A 22829-nucleotide genomic window follows, 5' to 3' on the forward strand; every position below is an offset into this window, starting at 1 on the left:
TTATTCCTTCCATCCCTATTTCATTCCCTGTTTCCGAGGGGGAACATACTACTAAGGAATGTACTATATCTGAGAGAAATAGATATTACTTGCACAGCACCATTAAATCAATAATTTACACTTACTATAAAATAAAGACTAGCTGGAATTTTGTTACTTTTTTTTCTGGCTTATGGTTTAGGCAATGAATCTTACTAACAGAAAAACATAGTTATAAGGATACCATAAATATACTGATCCTAAGACACTAGTTCAATTTTGATCAGAACTAAGAAATTATATGAATGGATCCTATTTAAACAAGGGCACAGTTACTTTTTATTTCATATATTGTATCATAACTCTACAGAGAAGAGCCTCCAGAACTTTCTTAACCTGATCACAATTTGTACGTTAATTAAGTATCTATTTTTATGAGGAAGAGGGAAAATACTGGCCCTGTGATAAAGATCACGTCAATAGAACTTGTAGCTAGTTCGTTGCTGGTTTTGTTGTTAAAATATCAGTGTTTCCCCGAAATATAAACTGTCTTACTATAGTAGGAACTCACTGAACAGATTCTCAAGAAATCCTATTTACTGGTCCAACTTCAAAGGGCTAACTTGAAGCAGTATGAAGAGTTTAGTCACTTAGATTCAAGCTCTGGTTGATACTACCCCTACTCACCGCAGGATATGGGCAAGTTAAAATTTATATTCCACAGCTTTTAAGGTATCTGATTTCACTATGTCACAAAGTCACTGCAAAGGAAACAGCAGTGCTTATGTAAACTGCTTCAAAAGCCTATGCTACTGTGTAAACACAAATATGTTGCTTCTTAACTCCTGATTCCCCATGGTTCAAACATTGCTCTCTGTGAGAGAGCAGTGGCCTGTATACACAAAATGAATATACCCTATCACATCACTGGTCCATGGGCATGACCCAGAGGAGTACTTCCCATGTGAACTGCTGAACCCAAGACTCACCAGATAGAGTGGGGAGGGGTGGGGTGGGTACTATTCTGTGATACAATGAACTTGAGAAGTGATCTCGGAGAATTATCTTTCCTATTAGCATTCACCAAAGTTCTGAAGAGTCCTGCAGTAAATAATTCTTTAAACATTGCTTAAAACAACATTTCTCAAAGTAATGAAAGAACAGGATTTCCTTCTGTGGTATGTTTAACAACCACGAACATCATGGGAAAAGATCACTTAAGAGTCTGAGGAGAGCAATCAAAACAGCTAATATCAACTCTGCTGCTTCTAAGCACAGAAATGCTATCAAATGCTTTACACAGATTAATTTATCTTAATTTTTATAATAACCATACAATGTAGGTACTATTGTTTTCCCCATTTTATAGATGAGGAAACTGGACCACAGAATTATTTAATGTCTTAGCAAAGATGTTAAGGTGAGTACCATACATACACACTATATATAATCCCAGATAATCTGGCCCTGGAAACTGTACCCAATGCTTAGGGATACTGCTTTACTTGCAAACTGAATAAAACATGGAATCTATGTTTTATCATCACTGTATGATACTTTCCTCCAGTATAAGCTCCTTTTTAGATAAAAACAAAAACAAACAAAACAGAATTTCTGAATCCCAGAGGTTGATTTCTCTGGTGGTTCAGATGGCAAAGAATCTGCCTGCAATGCAGGAGAACCAGATTCAATCCTTTGGTTGGGAAGACTCTTAGGAGAAAGGAATGGCTACTCACTCCAGTATTCTTGGGCTTCCCTGGTGGCTCAGACAGTAGACTCTGCAGTGTGGAAGACCTGGATTTGATTCCTAGGTCAGGAAGATCTCCTGGAGAAGGAAATGGCAACCCACTCCAGTATTCTTGCCTGTAAAATCCCATGGACTGGGAGCCTGGCAGGCCACAGTCCATGGGGTTGCAAAGAGTCAGACACATCTGAATGACTTCACCTTGCCTGCAGAATTCCACGGACAGAGGATCCTGGAGGGCCTCAGTTCACGGGGTCACAAAGAGTCAGACAGGGCTGAGCCACTAACATACACACACATGCAACAGTCACGAAGGAAGTCAATGGCACTATACGGCCATAAAATCAGTTCTTCAGCCCCTCAGGGGAATCCGCAAACCATTTGGCAGATGCGCTGAACAACGCATGAGGACAAGACTTAGGAAGATGAAAAGGAAATGAGATGGTGCTAAGGCAGCTGTAGCGCTCCTTGGTGTCCCCTTCTTTTCTCATCTCCTTCATGAACTATACCCATATGGTTACTGTATCTATTTTACTTTTAAACTATATCTTGATCTCTACCTCATTTCCAGCTCTTTGTCACTGCCCAAGAATAGGTCCAAATCCTTCTAACTGGGCTATAGCACTAGCTTTCCAAGGAAGCTCCCAACCCTAAACAGTTGGGGACAAATAACCAGATGTATAAACAACATTGTGCAAAGGTATAAATAATACAGGACACTCTACTGTGAAGGGTAATGAAAATTTCCCAGAAAAAATATGGATTTTTACTGTTAATAAAAGAAAGACAATATTTAGCTCTAAGACTTTAAACTGTGATTTTATTTGGTAAGTTCTTATAGTCCTTGTCTATTTTCTATTTAATCACCTACAAGATAGATACATACACACAAATACACACTTATTAGAGATCAAGTCCAAACAAAACAAAGCAAAAAGAGTTGAGTCATATGAACACAATCCTGTTATTAATATGCTATGGCTCAATTACCAGGCTTCAATAGAGATTCATCATGAAGACTTCAGATAAATTCCATTAACTTTCACAGCTCAGTACCATATACTTGAACTTGACTTTGCCTTTAGTAAAAGAAATTTCCATTTGCAGTGTTCTCAGACTTCATAACAATAACAACAGACAAAGTTTTGCCAGCTGTGGGAATGTATATGGTGGGGTACTTCCATGGAGTTTTTTTTTTTTTCCTCTATAACCTACTCCCATCCACCCATGAGCAATCTTTTCCTGGCTTACTGGGTATAAAAGCACTAGCTCAACCAAGCCATGTTTTCCAAAATTTAAAAAAAAAAAAAGAGGGGGGAGCCAGTGAATTAGCCAGGAGCAGTCCAGTTAGTACTTACAGATGAGGAAAGGTCTCAGCAGAAAATGACATAAGCACAAGAAAATTTTTGATGTCGTCTGAAGAGACAAGAGGATTTAACTTTACTGAAAATTAATACTTTCCATATTTTCTGACATTTTATTACCATACTATGTCAGAAAATGTTCCTGTTGGTGGAATGTTGATCAAACATGAAAAGAATCAGATTATGTTTATGTCACTACAGAGTAAAATTTAATTTTTCATGAGGAAAAACAGAAAGCTTGGATAAATGAATTTTAACAGTAAAATTATAGTCTCCAGGAGGGAAATTTCCACAGCAAGTTTATGTTCTGGAACTGGTCAAAAGGCCACAGAAAGGATGGCCAGTGTTTGGCTCCTCTGCTCTGCCTACCCATCGCATTTTGAATGAAGCTGATCCTTAACCACACCTCCAGGAAATGGCATATTTCTCTGGCCAATCATAGCATCCATTCTCTTCAAGGACTGGTTCAGGAATGAGTATGTTTATGAGCTTCCTTGCACCATGACCTGAAGTGTCTTAGTAGCTATCATTTGTCTTGCCTCAAATTATAATGTAATACAATCCTGCCCACATCACAGGCACTAATTTCATGTCAGGGCTGGGTAAATGCATAGCAAGGAGACTTGAAGTTCAATTTACTCTTGAGGATATATCTAGAAATAATATTTTTGCAACAAATAAGTATTTTTACAAAATTATGTGTATGTGATAACTTCTGATGTGATAGCCAATAGCCAATCAAGCAACCCATGCATGTTTACTGAGAACCTCATGCCTATGGTAACAGAAGGACAGGGAGAGAGGCCTGCAACACGACAGTAAGGCCAGGTGAAGGACAGGCCCACCCTGAGCCATGTTGGCAAGGGATGGTGTCTGGCAGTCGTGTGTGGTTCAGGAACAGGGATGGCAAAAAAGACTGTTAAAGCAACTCAGATCACAGACAGCTATGGCAGGAACTGCTACGAAGTAAGAGAATATCAAGTAGTCAGTATTGCATCCAAGTGATTAAGACATGAGTACAGAGGGCCATGAGCTGTGGGGAAAGAAGGACAAAGGGGGACATCTAGTCCAAAAATGGTAGAGTTAATGATTAAAAACTACAGTGAAAAAGACAGGAACTGTGTATTTATTTGGTGGCAACTGACAAGTTGGAGGAGGAGTGCTGCCAAGTGGTGATCTCTGAGTTGGGGCTGCGCCTTATCGGTGAGGTCAGAGTTGAGGCTATGCTGTAGGTGACTGACAACAATGGGCAAGGTAAGCAGTGTAGGGGAAAACAGGGGTATAAAATGGAGGGGTGGGAGGTTTTAATATATTCTTAATATGTACTGAGAAAAGCAAAATACTGAGCATTAGAGAGGGAGAGGAGGTAGAAGAACATAGCTGCCAAAGATGTTTACAGGTAAACGCTGGAGATCTAAACATAACTGAATGTGTAGGCACATGCCGTGTATATGCACTATATGCACACACGTGTGTAACATATGTGTATGTATGTGAATAACATAAGGGTTAAAGGTATCAGGAAAGTGGAACTACATGAAGTGTGAAAAGGGTTCAAAGGTTACGGTTCAGGAGAAGAATCAGATCAGGTTGTTATAAAATGGCTTCTCTTAAATACCAACCAGACAGCTGCTGAGAGGGTGGAAGAGGCTTTCCTGAGCCAGGTGATCGGACAGCAAGTGAGGAAAAGGGGCACCTTTAAACACCCCTCAGCACTGTGGCCAGGGAGATAGGAGAGGTGCAACAGAGAACATCCAGGGTGGATGACGAAAGAGGTGGAGTGTGGGCATAGCGAGGTTCTGGGTTTGCACAGATGGAGAGGAAAAGCAGAACACCGTTACGTCCGGTCAGCATGGGGCACAGCAAGTCTGCCTCACGGAAGGCATGGGGATAAGTGCAAATGGGCAGCAGCTCTCCCCGTAAGAACACACACGTATAGCTTGCATTTAGTCTGTAGGGTGTTACTCTGAGGACTTGACAACAAAAGTAAAATCGGAAGAAAAAGAAATAATTTAGAAATCCAGTTCTGAAAATCTTCATGTATTTCTGGGCACATCCACAGGAAAAGGGCTCAAAAACATATTCTTTGCAAGGCCGACTGGCTTTGAGTCTAATATGAATTATGGTGACAATAGATCCAGTGCATGCTGTCTCTGAATAATTTATTTCAGGCTGCCTCCAGTGTTCCAGAAACAGGAAACTCACAGGACAACATGGCGAGGCGCTCGTGCTGTGAGGCCAGGCGCAGTGAGCCAATGTCAAAAGTCAAAGAAAAGTAAAAGGGAGAGCACAGGCGAGTGATTCCCCCTCAAATTTAAAAAAGTGAAAACCTTTTCTTTTTGGGGTTGTTTAGCAACTGGCAAAACTATAAGCAACAGGAAAATTATTATTTTTATCTAGTGGAACCAGCTGTTTTACAGGATCTATCTACCCAATGAAAATGTGGCAATCCCAAGACCTCTCACGGTTTCCTATCAAGGAGATCAATACAGACAATGTGAACTGGACTTCATCAAACCAAAGGCCAAGTGAATTATAATCAGTGCATCCAAGTACTGGGCTCTGGAACTTGAGGAAATAAAGCCTAGAAACATTTTTAAAGTGAACAGATTTCCTTTAAGAAGGCCAGAAGGGGAAAAGGAGCAGTACAATCTGCATTTCTCAATAATGACTCAATTTTAACAAAGATAAACAATAAAAATCTAGACCTCTTTAGAATATTGGACTGATCACTGTTGTTAAGATCCCTGCTACATGTGTTCTCTGACATTTTTTTAAAAAGTTAAATTTTTGCAACAGGCACAGTACAATCCTAAACAAGAAGTATAAATCCTAAACAAGAAATAAAAATCTGGGCAGAGGAAATGCAGCTGTTTCTCAGGGAGTGAGTTAGCAAAGTCACACAACATGGCCTGACCTGCTGTAACTCCTGAACTCTGGTTTCCAACTTGGTCTTGGCTAGTAGCTACTGGAGTTTTGACTTGACTAAAGCAACGGTTTCCAGCCCCTGGCTTTCAGACACTCAGTACATTTGGGGCCCTGACATCTGTCTTAACTTCAATGTTGGTGAGTGTGTTTCCATTTGCTTTTGCTGTTTCAAGTGTTTTACATAATGAATGAACGTATTCATGTGTGTTTTCGGGGATCTAGGGAGAGTGCAAAGTTGGTAAAAGTGACCGGGACAGAACTGGGTAGGCAAACAGCCAATTCAAGAGAAACCTTTTGCTCTGTTTCAAAATAATGTTGAAAGTTCATATAGACAAAGCCCTAAAATTTCCTCCTGAGGTTGGGTTTGACCCAATTTTTTTTTTTTTAATGCTGCCTTAAAAATTTATGGCCAAGCCTGAATGGGAGGGAAGTTTAGGGGAATAGGATACATGTATATGTATGGCTGGGTCCCTTTGCTGTTCACCTGAAACTAACCCAACATTGTTAGGTATCGACTATACCCAATACAAAATCAAGTGTTTAATATAAATTAATGAAATCAAAACCAAAAAAGTAAAACTTATGGCCAAGAATTCTCCAGATGCAAAGTATTAATCTATGAATAAAGCAAAAGTATACTACCTGACAAGACAACTTCAATGAGATCGCCTTCCTGGATATCGCTAGCTGTTTTCACCAGCTGAAGGATGTTTTCAGAGGTAGGGTCATGGCGAAAAAGCAGGATCTTATCATACATTCCATAGAAACCACATTCAGGGAACTGTAAATACAAATACCACAACAAGTTAAGCATCAAAATCTTCCTAAATTTAAAATAAAAATCAAATAAATGAATGAATGTCAGAGCACAAACACAAGCTAATTACCTAGAACATTAACAAATAAAAATGAATGGCCACATAGATACTGAAATGACTCCAAAGCAGGAGGAAAGAAATCACAGTTCATAAAAGCAATAACAAAATGATCTTCTAATTACAGAGCAAAAGAACAGGAGAATCTGAGATAAGATTCAAAGAAATGTGTGGCAGTAGAGTGGTTAAGAATTACAGTAAGTTCTATGAACTGAGTCTTTTCACATGACTTATAGCAATTCAATAACATTAAAATGGGGGTGTGTTACAATTCCATTACAAATGTTGTTGCAATTTGTCTTCAAAAAAAAAAAAAAAGAGGCCAATCCATTTTGGCATATTCAAAAATAAGAGATGACTCAATAAATCTAAATATGTTCTGTGTGTGGGCAAAGGTGTTATCTAGATCCTTTGATTCAGGGAAGCACCAGAGGAAACAATCCAGCTCTCCCTGTTGTTGCTGCTCATACAGCACAGTTAGTTACCATGCAATCTAGATGAAATAGATAAGTATTAACACAACAGCTAAAAGTCAATTCAAGTATACATAGTTAATATTCTCCTCACAAGGATAAATCCAAGTGTATTACTGAAGATTCTCTCCCAGTAGCAGGCATATAATGAAAGCTAATTGAATGACATTTTATACTGAGCAAATCTACAAAAATTCTGACATTAACAATTACTATCAGAATATTAACAATCATTATTATTCCTTACATTTCCTCTCTTCCTTCTAAGGCGAGAAAGAGCATTAAATTCAAACCACCGTCCTGACTGATCAATTTTGTTTTAAAAGTAGAATTATTTGATCAAAGGATAGAAATGTCCTTAAGAATCACCCCAGCGTTCACTGCAGCACTGTTTAAAACAGCCAAGACATGGAAGCAACTTAAATGTCCATGGACAGATGAAAGGATAAAGAAGATATAGTAAATATATACCATGGAACATTCCTCAGCCAGTAAAAAAGACGTAATAATGCCAATGGCAACAACATGGATGGACCTAGAGACTGGCATACTTACTGAAGTAAGCCAGAGAGAGAAGAAAAAATATCCTATGATATCCCTTGCATGTGGAATCTAAGAAGAAATGATACAAATGAACTTACTTACAAAACAGAAAGAGGCTCACAGACTTAGGAAATGAACTTATAGTTGCTGGAGGAGGGGGAGAATGTGAGGAAGAGATAGTTAAGGGGTTGGGGTGGACATGTACACACTGCTATATTTAAAATGGATAACCAGCAAGGATCTACTTATAGCACGTGAAATGCTGCTCAACATTATGTGCAGCCTAGAGGGGAGAGGAATCTGGGGATACATGTATGGCTGAGTCCTTTTGCTGTTCACCCAAAATGATATCACAACATTGTTAACTGGCTCTACTGAAATATGAAATAATTTTAAAAAATAAAAATCAATATAAAGATATTAAAAAGAGAAAAATCTTAAAGTCAATTTTAAGTTTATTGCAAAGAGCATTCTGTATTAGTATTGGAAGATTTTTATTAAAACAAACAACCTAGGCTAACGTTGCATGTGAAAATGGTTCTTTTCTTGGGTGTGATATTTTCACATAATCAGCAACTGCTATTTGCTTTATAAATCTATATTTGTCTTGTGTGGAAAAAGGTCATAGGTCAAAGAGAGAAATTGTCTTGTTCCTGAAACTTGTGATGTGTCTGACGTATATGTCAATAAAGGCTGATTTTAAGGAGGTACTGTCATGAAGAAATGTCCAGAATATGGTATCTTCTAAAAATAAATATATTATGCATTTTTCTTTCTTTCTCCATGTTAATAAAATAGGGGCTAAATTCATTTTAAGACATTTCGTGTGAACTGAAAATAAGTATATACAGAACATCCTCTTGCTCTTAAGAATTTGCTGACAAGCAGGATTTATCTGTATATCTGTATACACACTTAGTATATATACAGGTATATATGTGTATACAACCTAGTAAAGTTGGCTTCCTTAAAATAAACACAAGAGCTGAAATGATGTCACTGCTTCCACTGTGCTAATTAAAACTAATACTTCCTTTTTTTGTAATCTCTCCAATATTAATACAGTGAAAAGAAAGAAAGAACTGAAACACCATTTTCTAAACTAAAACAATGAACAGTTCATGTACTATTTTAAAAATCAACTTCCTTTGATGGGCAATTTATAGTAAATGAAATGGATGTAAAAGTCTTAAGTTCTGAGTCTTCATCAACACCAATGCAACAAAAATCATAACCAATAGGAAATATTTTCATCAACCTCCCAAGTTTTATAGTACTCCCTTCTAGTTGATGCTACACACCATTTTGACTCAACATAAACTTACCCTGTCACCAAAGATGAGCTCACCAGCTACAGAATTTCACACAAATGAAATCATACAACATGTACTGTGTGCTCTTTCTTTAACTGGCTTGTTTTGTTCATTATCATCTTTTTGAGACTCGTTTATACATTCTATATTTGAGATTCATCTCTCTTTACTATTAATTATTAGCATTTCATTACATGGCTCAAGGATATTGTTTCTCTGTGCTCCCACAGACAGACATTAGTGTTTTTCCCCTCGGGTTGTGGATATTATAAATAATAATAATATGAAAACTTATGTACAAATGTTTCAGTGGGTATGTATTTTCATTTTCTATGACTAAAAATCTAGGAAGAGAATTTCTGGGTCACATAAGTGTATGTTTGACTATATAAATATCATTATGTCAATAATACATTATACTTATTATTGAAACTTTATACAAGACTGAATATAGTTAGTGTTTGTTAAGTGTTCCATGTTCTTCCTTTCTGAGACTGCTTTGAATATTATACGTTTTCTGAATTTCCATACTCATTTTAGAATCACTTGGTCAATTTGTACAAAATAGATCTGTGGTGATTTTTCAATGATATTACAGTGAAACATAGATCAACCAACTTCAGTAAATGTATATTCTAAGACTGTGAGAGACTTTTGTTATGAATAATAAGGTGGTATACTGCTTAATATATTAGCTTCTTTAAAATGTCTCTCAAAATTTTTTTGTAGTTTTCAGTACATATGTCTTAGAAATATTTGCTAAATTTACCTCTAAGTTTCCATATTTTACGCTATCATAAATGGCTAAATAGGAAAAGGAGTACGTCAAGGCTGTATATTGTCACCCTGCTTATTCAACTTCTATGCAGAGTACTTCATGAGAAACCATGGGCTGGAAGAAACGAAAGCTGAAATCCAGATTGCCAGGAGAAATATCAATAACCTCAGATATGCAGATGACACCACCCTTATGGCAGAAAGTGAAGAGGAACTAAAAAGCCTCTTGATGAAAGTGAAAGAGGAGAGTGAAAAACTTGGCTTGAAGCTCAACATTCAAAAAACTAAGATCATGGCATCCGGTCCCATCACTTCATGGGAAATAGATGAGGAAACAGTGGAAAAAGTGTCAGACTTTATTTTGGGGGGCTCCAAAATCACTACAGATGGTGACTGCAGCCATGAAATTAAAAGATGCTTACTCCTTGGAAGGAACGTTATGACCAAACTACATAGCATATTAAAAGGCAGAGATATTAATTTGCCAACAAAGGTCCGTCTAGTCAAGGCTATGGTTTTTCCAGTGATCATGTATGGATACGAGAGTTGGACTGTGAAGAAAGCTGAGTGCCGAAGAATTGATGCTTTTGAACTGTGGTGTTGGAGTCCGAGTCCCTTGGACTGCAAGGAGATCCAACCAGTCCATTTTGAAGGAGATTGGTCCTGGGTGTTCATTGGGAGGACTGATGCTGAGGCTGAAACTCCATTACTTTGGCCACCTCATGCGAAGAGTTGACTCATTGGAAAAGACCCTGATGCTGGGAGGGATTGGGGGCAGGAGGAGAAGGGGTCGACAGAGGATGAGATGGCTGGGTGGCATCACTGACTCGATGCACATGAAGTTGGGTGAACTCCAGGAGTTGGTGATGGACAAGGAGGCATGATGTCCTGCAATTTATGGGGTTGCAAAGAGTCAGACATGACTGAGCACCTGAACTGAACTGAACATACAGTAAAATCTCTCCTTTTTTGGTGTGAATTTCTGGAAGTTTTGAAAACTGTATACCATAACCACTTGATATATATGTACTATACACACCACAACCAAAATAGAAAACAGTTCCTATTTCTATAATTGAGTCTTTTCAAGAATGTCATATAAATGGTATCATACAATAAATAACTTTTAATCTGACTTTCATTTAGTACAGTGAAGTTAAAATGCCTTTAATGTCTGCAGGGTCTGAAGTGATTTCTCTCTACTGTTTTCTCATATCTGTTATTTGTGTCCTCTTTCTTTTTTGATTAGCCTAGCCATTGGTTTATATATCTTTTTTATGTCATATTGTTTTGATTACTACAATATATTTTGAGTCAGGAAGTGTCACGTCTTCAGGTTTATTCTTCTGGCTCATAATTGTTTCTCACTGGAGAAGGCAATGGCACCCCACCCCAGTACTCTTGCCTGGAAAATCCCACGGACAGAGGAGCCTGGTAGGCTGCAGTCCATGGGGTCGCTAACAGTCGGATACGACTGAGCGACTTCACTTTCACTTTTCACTTTCATGCACTGGGGAAGGAAATGGCAACCCACTCCAGTGTTCTTGCCTGGAGAATCCCAGGGACAGGGGGAGCCTGATGGGCTGCCATTTATGGGGTCACGTAGAGTCGGACACGACTGAAGTGACTTAGCACAGCAGCAGCCTAATTGCTTGGGCTTTTCAGGGGTCTTCTGTGATTCTATATGAATTTTAAGGTTGTTTTTCTACCTCTGTTAAAAAAAAAAAACTAGGAATTTTGATAGGGATTGCATTGAATCCATAGATTGCTTATGGTAGTTTGACATGTTAACAATGTTAATTCTCCCAATGCATGATTATGCAATGTTTTTCTATTTATTTGCCTTTGCTTTTGTTCAGAGGTATTTGTTTTCGGCATACAAGTATTTCACTTCATATTTCTCATGTAACTATGGAAGTTCTTTTCATCAAAGTCCATCACCTCTACCATTTCTGATCTGTTTCAATTAGCTCTTTTAATCCCAGTTATGGGTCACATTTTCCTGCTTTTTTGTGTGTGTACTTTTAAAATTCAAGCTAGGTTTCAGCAGTATCTGAACTGAGAAATTCCAGATGAACAAGCTGGGTTTTGAAGTGGCAGAGGAGCCAGAGATCAAATTGCCAAAATTCGTTGGATTATGGAAAAAGTAAGGGAGTTCCACAAGTACACACCTACTTCTGCTACTGACTACACTAAACTTTTAACTGTGCGGATCACAGCAAACTGTGAAAAATTCTGAAAGAGATGGGAATACCAGACCACTTTACCTGTCTCCTGAGAAACCTGTTTGCACATCAAGAACCAACAGAATCAGACATGGAACAAATGACTGGTTCAACACTGTGAAAGGAGTATAACAAAGCTGTATATTGTCACCCGGCTTATTTAACTTATACGCACAGTACATCATGCAAAATGCTGGGCTGGATGAACCACAAACCGGAATCAAGATTTCCAGGAGAAATACCAACAACCTCAGATATGTAGATGATACCACTCAAATGGCAAAAAGTGAAAAGGAACTAAAGAGTTTTTGTTGAAGGTGAAAGAGGAGAGTGAAAAAGCTGGCTTGAAACTCAACATTAAAAAACTTAAGATCACTGCATCTGGTCCCATCACTTCATGGCAAACAGAAGAGGAAAAAGTGGAAGCAGACAGATTTTATTTTCTTGGGTTCCAAAATAACTAGGGATGGTGACCGTACCCATGAAATCAAAAGATGCTTGCTCCTTGGAAGGAAAGCTATGCCAAACCTAGATAGTGTATTAAAAAGCAGAGACATCACTTTGCTGACAAAGGTCTGTCTAGTCAGAGCTATGGTTTTGCCACTAGTCAAAGCTCTAGTTTTGCCAGTAGTCATGTACGGATGTGAAAGTTGGATCATAAAGAAGGCTGAGCACCAAAGAATTGATGCTTTCTACTTGTGGTGCTGGATAAGACTTCTCAGAATCCCCTGGACTGCAAGGATATCAAACTGGTTAATCTTCAAGGAAATCAACCTTGAATATTCACTGTAAGGACTGATGCTGAAGCTGAAGCTCCAATACTTTGGCCACCTGATGAAAACAGCCAACTCACTGGAAAATACCCTGATGTTGGAAATGCATAAGGCAAAAGAAGAAGGTGGCAAATGATGGTTAGATAGCATCATGGACTCAGTGGACTTGAGTCTGAGCAAACTCCGGGAGATAGGAGAGGACAGAGGAGCCTGGCATGCTACACTCCATGAGATCACAGAGTCGGACACAACTTAGCAACTGAACAGTAACTTTTAAAATCTGATACCGGGTTTTATGAATTAACGTGAACAGTTGGCCTTTGTTGTCTTCCTTTAAAGAACACTGATATTTGTTTTGGCAAAACATTAAAGTACTTGCAGATTGGTTTTATCTTTTTAAGGTGCACTTTTAAGATTTGTTACAGGAGCTTTAGAACAGTACTTGGTCTAGGGATAATTTAGTCCTACTACTAATGATGAAACTCCAATAGTTTGGCTACCTGATGTGAAGAGCTGACTCACTGAAAAGACCCTGATGCTGGGAAAGATTGAAGATGAGAGGAGAAGAGGACGACAGAGGATGAGATGGTTGGGTGGCATCACCGACTCAATGGACATGAGTTTGAGTAAACTCCGGGAGTTGGTGATGGACAGGGAGGGCTGGCGTGCTGCAGTCCATGGGGTCACAAAAAGTCCAACACAACTGAGCAACTGGACTGAACTGAACTACTAATAATGCATGTCGACATAAGCTTGCCAACAAAGGTCCGTCTAGTCAAACCTATGGTTTTTCCAGTAGTCACACACAGATGTGAAAGTTGGAACATAAAGAAGGCTAAGAGCTGAAGAATTGATGCTTTCGAACTGTGATGCTGGCAAAGATGGATATCAAACCAGTCAATCTTAAAGGATATCAACCCTGAACATTCATTGGAAAGACTGATGCTGAAGCTCCAATCCATTGGGCACCAGATGCAAAGAGCCAACTCATTGGAAAAAACCCTGATGCTAGGAAAGTTTGAGGGCAGGAGAAGAAGGAAGCAACAGAGGACGAGATGGTTGGATGGCATCATCAACTTAACAGACATGAATTTGAGCAAACTCAGGGAGATAGTGAAGGAGAGGGAAGCCTAGCGTGCTGCAGTCCATGGGGTCAAAAAGAGTCACACACAACAGAGCAACTGAACAACAACTAATGCATGACTCTCTCTCTACAGAACACCTCAAATGTTCAGCGAAATTTCTGTCTGTCTGGAGAAACTTGACTGTCTCTCAGTCTTATATGGGCTCTGGAGAGTTCATTTTATAGGTTCCCACTGTTGCTCCTTCTTCTGCCTTATAGACTTTTACTCTACGGACTTGTATTCATTTTACTATTCAGCTGGGCCTTTAAGCAGTTTTCTGGAGCTCTTCCTTTGTATAGGTCCTACCTTGCCAGTATTCTTCCCATAAAAATTCTGTTGACTTGGTCCCCTTGAGCTCTATTACCTGTGTTCCTCCATGAAACAGGTAACTAGGCTCTTGGGTTCTTTCTCCCTATACTACACTCTGGATCAGGGTTCCAGGCAGCAACCTCACATGACTGTACTTGTCTCAACTACCTTGTTTGTTTCCTTTTCTCAGGGATCACCCTGCACTGCCTATTGGCCAGTGTCTATAACAGGCATTTTACATATTCTGCATCATTTTCTATTTGTTTATGGCAGGTAAGCATGCCCCATACCAGATAATCCTTGTGAATGAAAGCCAAACTCTCATGCGCTTTTTAAATATAGAATACCGATATTTTCTACCCAAACTTTTTGCTATTTAATTCTATGTAAATAGTATTTGTAAGAAAAGTAAATTAAAGAAAAATAAAATACCTACAGGTAGTAAGAATACAAATTTAATGTTACATTGAAATAAATATGCAAAGTATATTTAATGAAATAAGAATAAATAAATTTAGTAATTATCACATAACCCTCAACACACAGTTTGACCTGAGTTAAACTGTAACTGTTAAAGGATTGGCCTTGATTAGAATGTAAATGTTTCCCAAATATAATACATAAACTAATTCCTCTTACCACATTCTTTGAAAAACTATGGGTGGCTGATTCTGACTCAAGAAAGAAGAGGAAATTCAAGGGATTCAGTGCTTGAGCTGGGGTGAATAGAAAGTAACAGCTGGAAAGGAAGAAACGAAACAGCAACTGTTTCCCTTAAGAAAATCTAAACTTTACCATCTTCTAAGCAAATGCATTGTCAATGTGCTCCTGTGATGGAAGGATAGGTAGGAATACTAAAGAGGGGCTTAGGAGACAAGGATTCTACTGGCTCATTACAATTTCAGTGCAGCCCAACCTTATGCACACGCCTCTTAGTCACCTCTATACACCATCCTTGTGGTTCAGTACTGCTGACATACGGACCTCACGCTCTGTGACATGCCTCCTTGTAAAACCATGGATGTAATATAATGTAATCAAAGATTTGGTATTCAAGTAAGGCTTGAATGCCTCATATCTTAATTATTAGAGGTTTTTCCAAGGGTGACTCAGAAAACATTTAGAAAAATCAGAATAAGTAGAAAAATACCAATATATGCCACACATTAAAACCATTATTTTAAAAGACTAAATTTAAAAAATGAAGGTAGGGTTCTAAGTGTTTCTGAAGGTGGTTTCTCCAATATATAAATGACTGAGGTGGGGAGATCCACTCTCCCACTTTTCTTCTTACTGGGTCACAGACATGGCTCTTCTCTCTTCGCTCACAAGACATTCAGAAACAAGTGCAGAGCCTTGTGAAACAGGGCACAGGGGTGAACATGGAGATCTAGCCTCTCGGGACAGTTGTCATGGCAGCAGGAGCTAAGGTTTTGATTTTTTTTTTTTAGATTGTACCTTCTTTTTTTATTGGCCAGAATAAAACAGATGCATATTTGCCTGTTCCTATTATGAGAAAACCTTTTCTTTTTTGTAATGTAACATTCTGCTTGAATAGAAACTATATACAATAAGACTTTCAAAAATTATATTTAAAAATGATGTCTGCAAGGTGAAAAGTGTAATGGAACAATGCCTGACAACTGAGAAGAGAACATATTGGGGAAAACACTCAAGGAACAACATTCCCTAATTTGGTCATAATCATCTGTTTTTATGTGAAGGTGTATGAGCTTTGAAATCTGAAAACCCTCATTAAACTAAACAGGCTTTCAGAAAGGCTCAGAGGCTTGTAAACTCAGCTGGAGCTTATTACAAGATCAGTTCTATGTTTCTCAGGGGCTTTGTGGTTGTGAGCACAAACATCTGAGATAAGTGATTTCAAGCTCTCTCCAAGTTCGACTCTAACAACACTGGCCACTGTGAAAATATGGCCAACAATCCCGGCATTGGTCGTAAGCTCTTTAATTCTACCCTATGCTGGAAACCTCTATGCTGCTGTGTGTATCATTTGGCATTTTTTGACCACAGAGCACAATTTACTGTTACATTTCACTATAAATTCAAGGCTGGCCAGATAATGTGCTCCAGAGTAGAATAAATACATGTTTTAATGAGTAGCTGAAATGCGACCTGGCCAACGGGAACTCTAAGGAACAAAGGGTGCTTTTCCATAGTTGAGGCCAATCACAAAGGGCAAGGAACAAGCAATACCAGAAACAAATTAATCCATGACTCATTCAAGCAGAAAAAAAAAAAAATTGGAGAGAAAGAGAGAGAAATGGCCTGATTAGGAAATGAAAATACACTGCAGTTCACTTTCGCTAAAAGGTGATGAAAGTCCTGGAATTAAGTTTTTCTGCTCAATAAGAGAACATATCAGGCAGCTGAAGATGGCACTCTCCTCATAAAAGATGATTCTCAAATCATTTTCCAAGAACTCTCTTGTTTACAACAAGCAGTGCTGGTCACCCTTAATCAGCAAAGAAATTAAAAAGGTACTACCACTTCCTAGCCAAACTCCTCCCTAAGTTTTGTTCCAAGAGTACAGGGACAATGAGGACACATTGCAAGCAAATATTTTAACGAGAACTAGGACCTCCCTCAGAGGAGCTGCACCTGAATGATGCCGCTGTGGAACTACAAAAAGCAGAAAGGTCAGGCATTTAGATGGTTCTGAAAACTTTCGATACTTAGGCCAATAGGATCTTTCCAAGAGGTATCTTCAGTGAGAACGAAGACATCAGCTCATGAAAGTGAAAGTGTTAGTTGCTCAGTCATATCTGACTCTTTGCAACCCCATGGACTGCAGTCTTCTAGGCTCCTCTGTCCATGGAATTCTCCAGGCAAGAGGACTGGAGTGGGTTGCCATTCCCTTCTCCAGGGATCAAACCTGCATTGCAGGCAGATTCTTTACGATATGAGACACCAGGAAAGCCCCCATCAGTCATACACTTGTCTTATTAACTGTGCCTAGGGAATTAAACAATCCCCCTTTTAAAAAAATCACCTAATAACAGATTGAAAAATGAAATATAAAAAATGAATATAAAAAAGATTAAGTCAATCAAAAAACAACAAACACTTAGTGAATAACCACTGGGTGATTATCATATACATAGCACTACAGGTATAATGACAAAAAATTATGAGATGGCTGAAGCCTACTAAGGCATGAACACTAAATTTTCACTTAGAAACACAAGTTTAAGTAAGTCAATGAAAGCAAAAAAGAAAAAGTGAATAATCTATATTATTTGCAGGCATAGTTCTGAAATGTGTTCAGATTTGGGTACAGGCTCTTTTATTTGGTGATTTCATATCCTCAAAAGGAGGCACTTGAAAAGAATTCCACATTATGACCACATAACTATGTGACTAGTTTCTGAATGTAATCTTAGGAAACAGAAACAGGAAAAAAATTTTTAACTTTTCTTTTTTCTTCGCTCCCTCCCACCTCCACCCAATGCTACTCTGATCCAAGTTAGGCAGAAAAGAATACTGTTCCATCAAAATAACTAAAAACTACTCGTAAAGGTGGGCTTCCCAGGTGGCTTAGCAGTAAAGAATCTGTCTGTCAAGCAGGAGACATATGTTCGATCCCTGGGTCAAGAAGATCCCCTGGAGAAGGAAATGGCAATCCACTCCAGTATTCTTGCCTGGGAAATCCCATGGACAGAGGAATCTGGCAGGCTATGGTCCATGGGGTGGCAAAAGAGTCAGATACGACTCAGTGACTAAAACAAACAAACCAGGATAGTACTTTACTATCTCTCCTACTGGCAACCTATTTTCCTAGAGATTCTTGGTCCAATCAATTATCTCTTAGTCTTAAAGATGTGATTCATGTAAATAAATTTGCAATGCCTATTTTCACACAATATTTTTTAAAAGTATAAGAAAATTTTCAGTTTCCAAAACAATAAAGACTAAACGATAATTACAGTGCTGATTCTAAAAAGATTCATTATACATTTCCCAGGTATGAAAAAAGCACCACTGTCCACTGCAGAGCCAGTGACATATCACTCTCCATTTGACTTTGCTATTTTTCCGGGCCACTGACACGCTATCCAAATGCAGATCACCCTGGCCAATAATCACAATCCTTGCCTTGCTCCCTTGGTAGTTTCTTCTCTCACATGAGTACCTATTTCACAAACTTAATGCTTCCTTTGAAACGGGATGCTATCATTGTCAGAAATCTTCCTGGTCCAAACTTAGAAACAAGTCACTTTAGTTAGTCCTCCTTTCTCCACTCTACTGCCAAAAATTTCCTTTTCTCATTCAAGAAAGAACTTTAATTTATCCATTCTTACTTTCCTACAGGCAGATGAGAATCTGACCCATGGACTGTCTTCTACTTAGATTATTTTTTTAAGCCTCTCTCCTTTTCATTTAAGTCAAAACCCATCGTTTAAACAATCATTTTCATTCATAATTTTAAATCTGGACTTAGCCTTACCCTCTATATGTTGTACAGCATAAAAGAAAAAAAGATACCTGAGAAAAGAAAGAATATACTTTATCAACGAAAGGTACTTGAAATCTTCTGAAATTAAAGTTTAGATTAAAAGTGAAATGGTAGATTTTGATTATGAACTTTGAAATTCAGCCATACTACAAGACATAGAAACATGCATAAAACCTGAACTGGCAATAACTTTGGAGAATAAAGCTAGACTTTAATTCTTCTTCCCTGGGCATATAAATATACTGATGTTCTGTACATTGTCACCCTGCTTATTTAACTTATATGCAGAGTACATCATGAGAACCGCTGGACTGGAAGAAACACAAGCTGGAATCAAGATTGCTGGGAGAAATATCAATAACCTCAGATATGCAGATGACACCGCCTTTATAGCAGAAAGTGAAGAGGAGCTAAAAAGCCTCTTGATGAAAGTGAAAGAGGAGAGTGAAAAAGATGGCTTAAAGCTCCACATTCAGAAAATGAAGATCATGGATTCCGGTCCCATCAATTCATGGGAAATAGATGGGGAAACAGTAGAAACAGTGTCAGACTTTATTTTGGGGGGCTCCAAAATCACCGCATATGGTGACTGCAGCCATGAAATTAAAAGATGCTTACTCCTTGGAAGAAAAGTTATGACCAACCTAGATAGCATATTCAAAAGCAAAGACATTACTTTGCCAACTAAGGTTTGTCTAGTCAAGGCTATGGTTCTTCCAATAGTCATGTATGGATGTGAGAGTTGGACTGTGAAGAAGGCTGAGCACCGAAGAATTGATGCTTTTGCACTGTGGTGTTGGAGAAGACTCTTGAGAGTCCCTTGGACTGCAAGGAGATCCAACTAGTCCATTCTGAAGGAGATCAGCCCTGGGATTCCTTTGGAAGGAATGATGCTAAAGCTGAAGCTCGAGTACTTTGGCCACCTCATGCAAAGAGTTGACTCATTGGAAAAGACTCTGATGCTGGGAGGGATTGGGGGCAGGAGGAGAAGGGGACGACAGAGGCATCACGGACTCAATGGACGTGAGTCTGAGTGAACTCCAGGAGATGGTGATGAACAGTGAGGCCTGGCGTGCTGTGATTCATGGGGTCGCAAAGAGTCGGACACGACTAAGCGATTGAACTGAACTGAACTGTATCAGATATTGCTCAAGAAGTCTGTCTAATAAATTGTATGCTTATCTTTAAGGCAGCAGGTGTGACTCAGTGTGATGCTTAATTGTTGGCAGAGACTTTTCTTCTATTTTAATTTCAATAATATGCCACCTATTAAAGAGACAAAAGCAATAAGAAATTACTTAATACATCATTAACTCTAATGCAGCAACTTCTGTGTAGACTTCCTAGAAGTATTTTAAATCATTATTTTGTTGTACATAATTTTTAAGTTTTAGAATAAATGTTCATATCAAGCAATTATAGGTGGTAATAATTAATGAGAACCTCACCATTGTTGTGTAAAAACATATTATCCTACATTATGTCCTGACAGATTACTAGTTAGTGATAGCTATTAGAAGTCTTAGTAGGTACTCTGAAATTATTCACACAAGAGTAATTATGTGTGTGGATGTGCAGATTGGAAATGGGAAAAATATATATACTTCACACTCTTTGTCTCACTCTGAATAAAACTGTCATTATAGTATACTATGGATGTTTTACATTGTATAATAAAGCTACATGTTTGTTTATTAATGAACTAATGAAAATTTATATATATATATATATATGATAAAATGAAGAATGTGACAACTAAAAAGGTTTAAGAATCAGAAGCTTTGGGAAAGATAAACTCCCAGAGATTATTTATCTTCTCATTTAGAGATAAGCAGATCGATGTCCAGAATGTATTACCAAGGTGGCAATACTAGGTGATGGGAGAACAAGGATGAGTAGCCAAGCCTCTTAAAATAGACTCTTTGATCTTTTCTCTCAGTTCTGTTTCTCTTAGAAAAAAATAATACAGTAAGAGTAGTCAAATATCCAGCAAACAGTGAGTCAGAGTTGAAAACCTGAGCACTTTTCTGGGCCAGAAAGTACAAATCTAGGCCTACAGACTATAGATTTTGAACAAACCAAGGTAAAGGGCTTAATGAGCTTTATAGCAGCTGTTCCCTGGCAGTCTCCAGTTCTTCCTAGATAGACAAGTCATTGAAACAGTAGAGTGAAGTAGCCTGTTGAAGACTGGCTGACAGCGGAGTGGTCAGCTTACATCAGTGAAAAAACTGGTTGGGATCATTGAGACAATGGGCTGTCAGCCTTTCCACATCCCACCCTCAAAGGAATATTGCATTACATGGAATTGCAACTAATATTTACAGAGCAATTGATCTTTTAGATAAAAAGAAACACATATATAGTACTGATTAATACATTGGAAAAGATTTCTATTATATTTTGTAAAATGAAATTGAAAAATAAAATGTACTTGGAAAATCTACATCTGACTACTGTCTTCATTAATGATAACAAACAAAGGTTAACTCTATTAGTATATACAATTAGTTAATTCTATTAGCATATACAAAGGTTAACTCTATTAGTATTTATTTTAGATGAAGTATAATTTTCCATTATATTAAAACTAAATTTTAACAATAAACATGCATAGACCATTCACCAGGTTTAATAGCAGGTTTAATTTAATAGCACACATTTGCACTAAGTATTTATGTAATCCTTAAAGATGATACTAACCCTCAAATAATTAAAGGACCTCATACACAGTTTGTCAATTTATGAAACTTAATTTAAAAAAAAGCAATCTTCAGTAAAATAACTAAGTAAACCATCTCCTTTTTAACTGTTTACTCTCATGTTCTAAAATGTTAAAATTTTATTAATTTTATTCTAGGTAATTTTCATTAAAAAGAATAATGGTATAGATCTAAGTATGCGTAATAATCAGGGATTATAACAACACTGGAGATAGGTGTGACAGAGAGGACAACTGCCTGAGTTACACCCTAGATCACAAATTCCGAAAAGAAGTTTGGAGATACAATATTTGGTTGGTCAAAAAGATGTTATGGAAAAGAAAGACCCGAACGAACTTTCTGACCAACTCAACACTTTTCTTACCAAAGCTATCTAAATGATATACCATAGAGGAAGGAGGAATGAGTATAGACACTGACTTTCTAAACGAAGTTGAAAAGCTTAATGCCATGAATTCAAAGATCATGATGAGTGCTCACCTAGATCACCATGCACACAGAACACCTCTCACAAAAGGTAGGTATAGACAGGGGCACGCCACAAAGGCTCACGGTCCCTCAAAAAATACTGAGCACACACGCTCAGGCACTGTATCTCTAACTAGAGGCATGATGATAAGTCACACCAGAGATGGTCCTGCTGTCACGAGATAAGCCAAGAGAGGTTGTTTCAGCAGGAGAGCACAGGTAGGGGAGACTGACGAGCCAACATCGCATGCATGAGAGTGTAACAGTGCAGTAAAATCAATGTTATGAAGAAATGGAGCACCATCCTAAGAGAGCATTATAATCAAGGACTATGACAAAGGACTGGACAGGGAACTAGGAAAAGACCGCCCTGAAGAGAGAGTGTTTTAGCTCAGAGCCAGTGCTCAAAAGCAGTAACTTCAGATGGAAGGAGGCAGGAGGCTGGAGTCCCAAGCAGAGCAAGCCTTTGTGTAGAAATCTTTCACATTCTTTATTATTCTTAAAAATAATGGTTCTAAGTCTCCTTTGATTAAGGGTAGAAGAACTATCGCTGGTTCCCACATCAACACATCTGCAGATACCACATCATACACACTGGGCCCATTGCCTGCAACTTTGTAGCTCTGATACTATGTAAGACCCAACAAAACACTCATTCATTTAAGAATCCCCTGGACTTAGACACAGACCTGAGTTCAACAACTAAATTAGTGTATCTTAAATCATATACACTTACTCTA

The 22829-nt window shown here is 38.2% G+C and overlaps 1 protein-coding gene across 3 annotated transcripts in view; it reads right to left on the reverse strand.

Moving 5' to 3' along the window:
• The window catches only part of PRKD1 (protein kinase D1), a 360252-nt gene that overhangs the window by 160975 nt on the left and 176448 nt on the right, over nt 1-22829 (reverse strand). For 2 of the 3 annotated variants that reach the window (XM_069559447.1, XM_069559446.1), the window contains exon 2: nt 6658-6796. In XM_069559447.1, the coding sequence (XP_069415548.1) occupies nt 6658-6796 (139 nt within the window). Of the gene's footprint in view, nt 1-6657; nt 6797-22829 lie in introns of those variants that run through there. The other variant, XM_069559448.1, reaches the window with a different exon arrangement.

The sequence above is a fragment of the Ovis canadensis genome, chromosome 18 (assembly GCF_042477335.2).
Source record: "Ovis canadensis isolate MfBH-ARS-UI-01 breed Bighorn chromosome 18, ARS-UI_OviCan_v2, whole genome shotgun sequence".
NCBI lineage: Eukaryota > Metazoa > Chordata > Mammalia > Artiodactyla > Bovidae > Ovis > Ovis canadensis.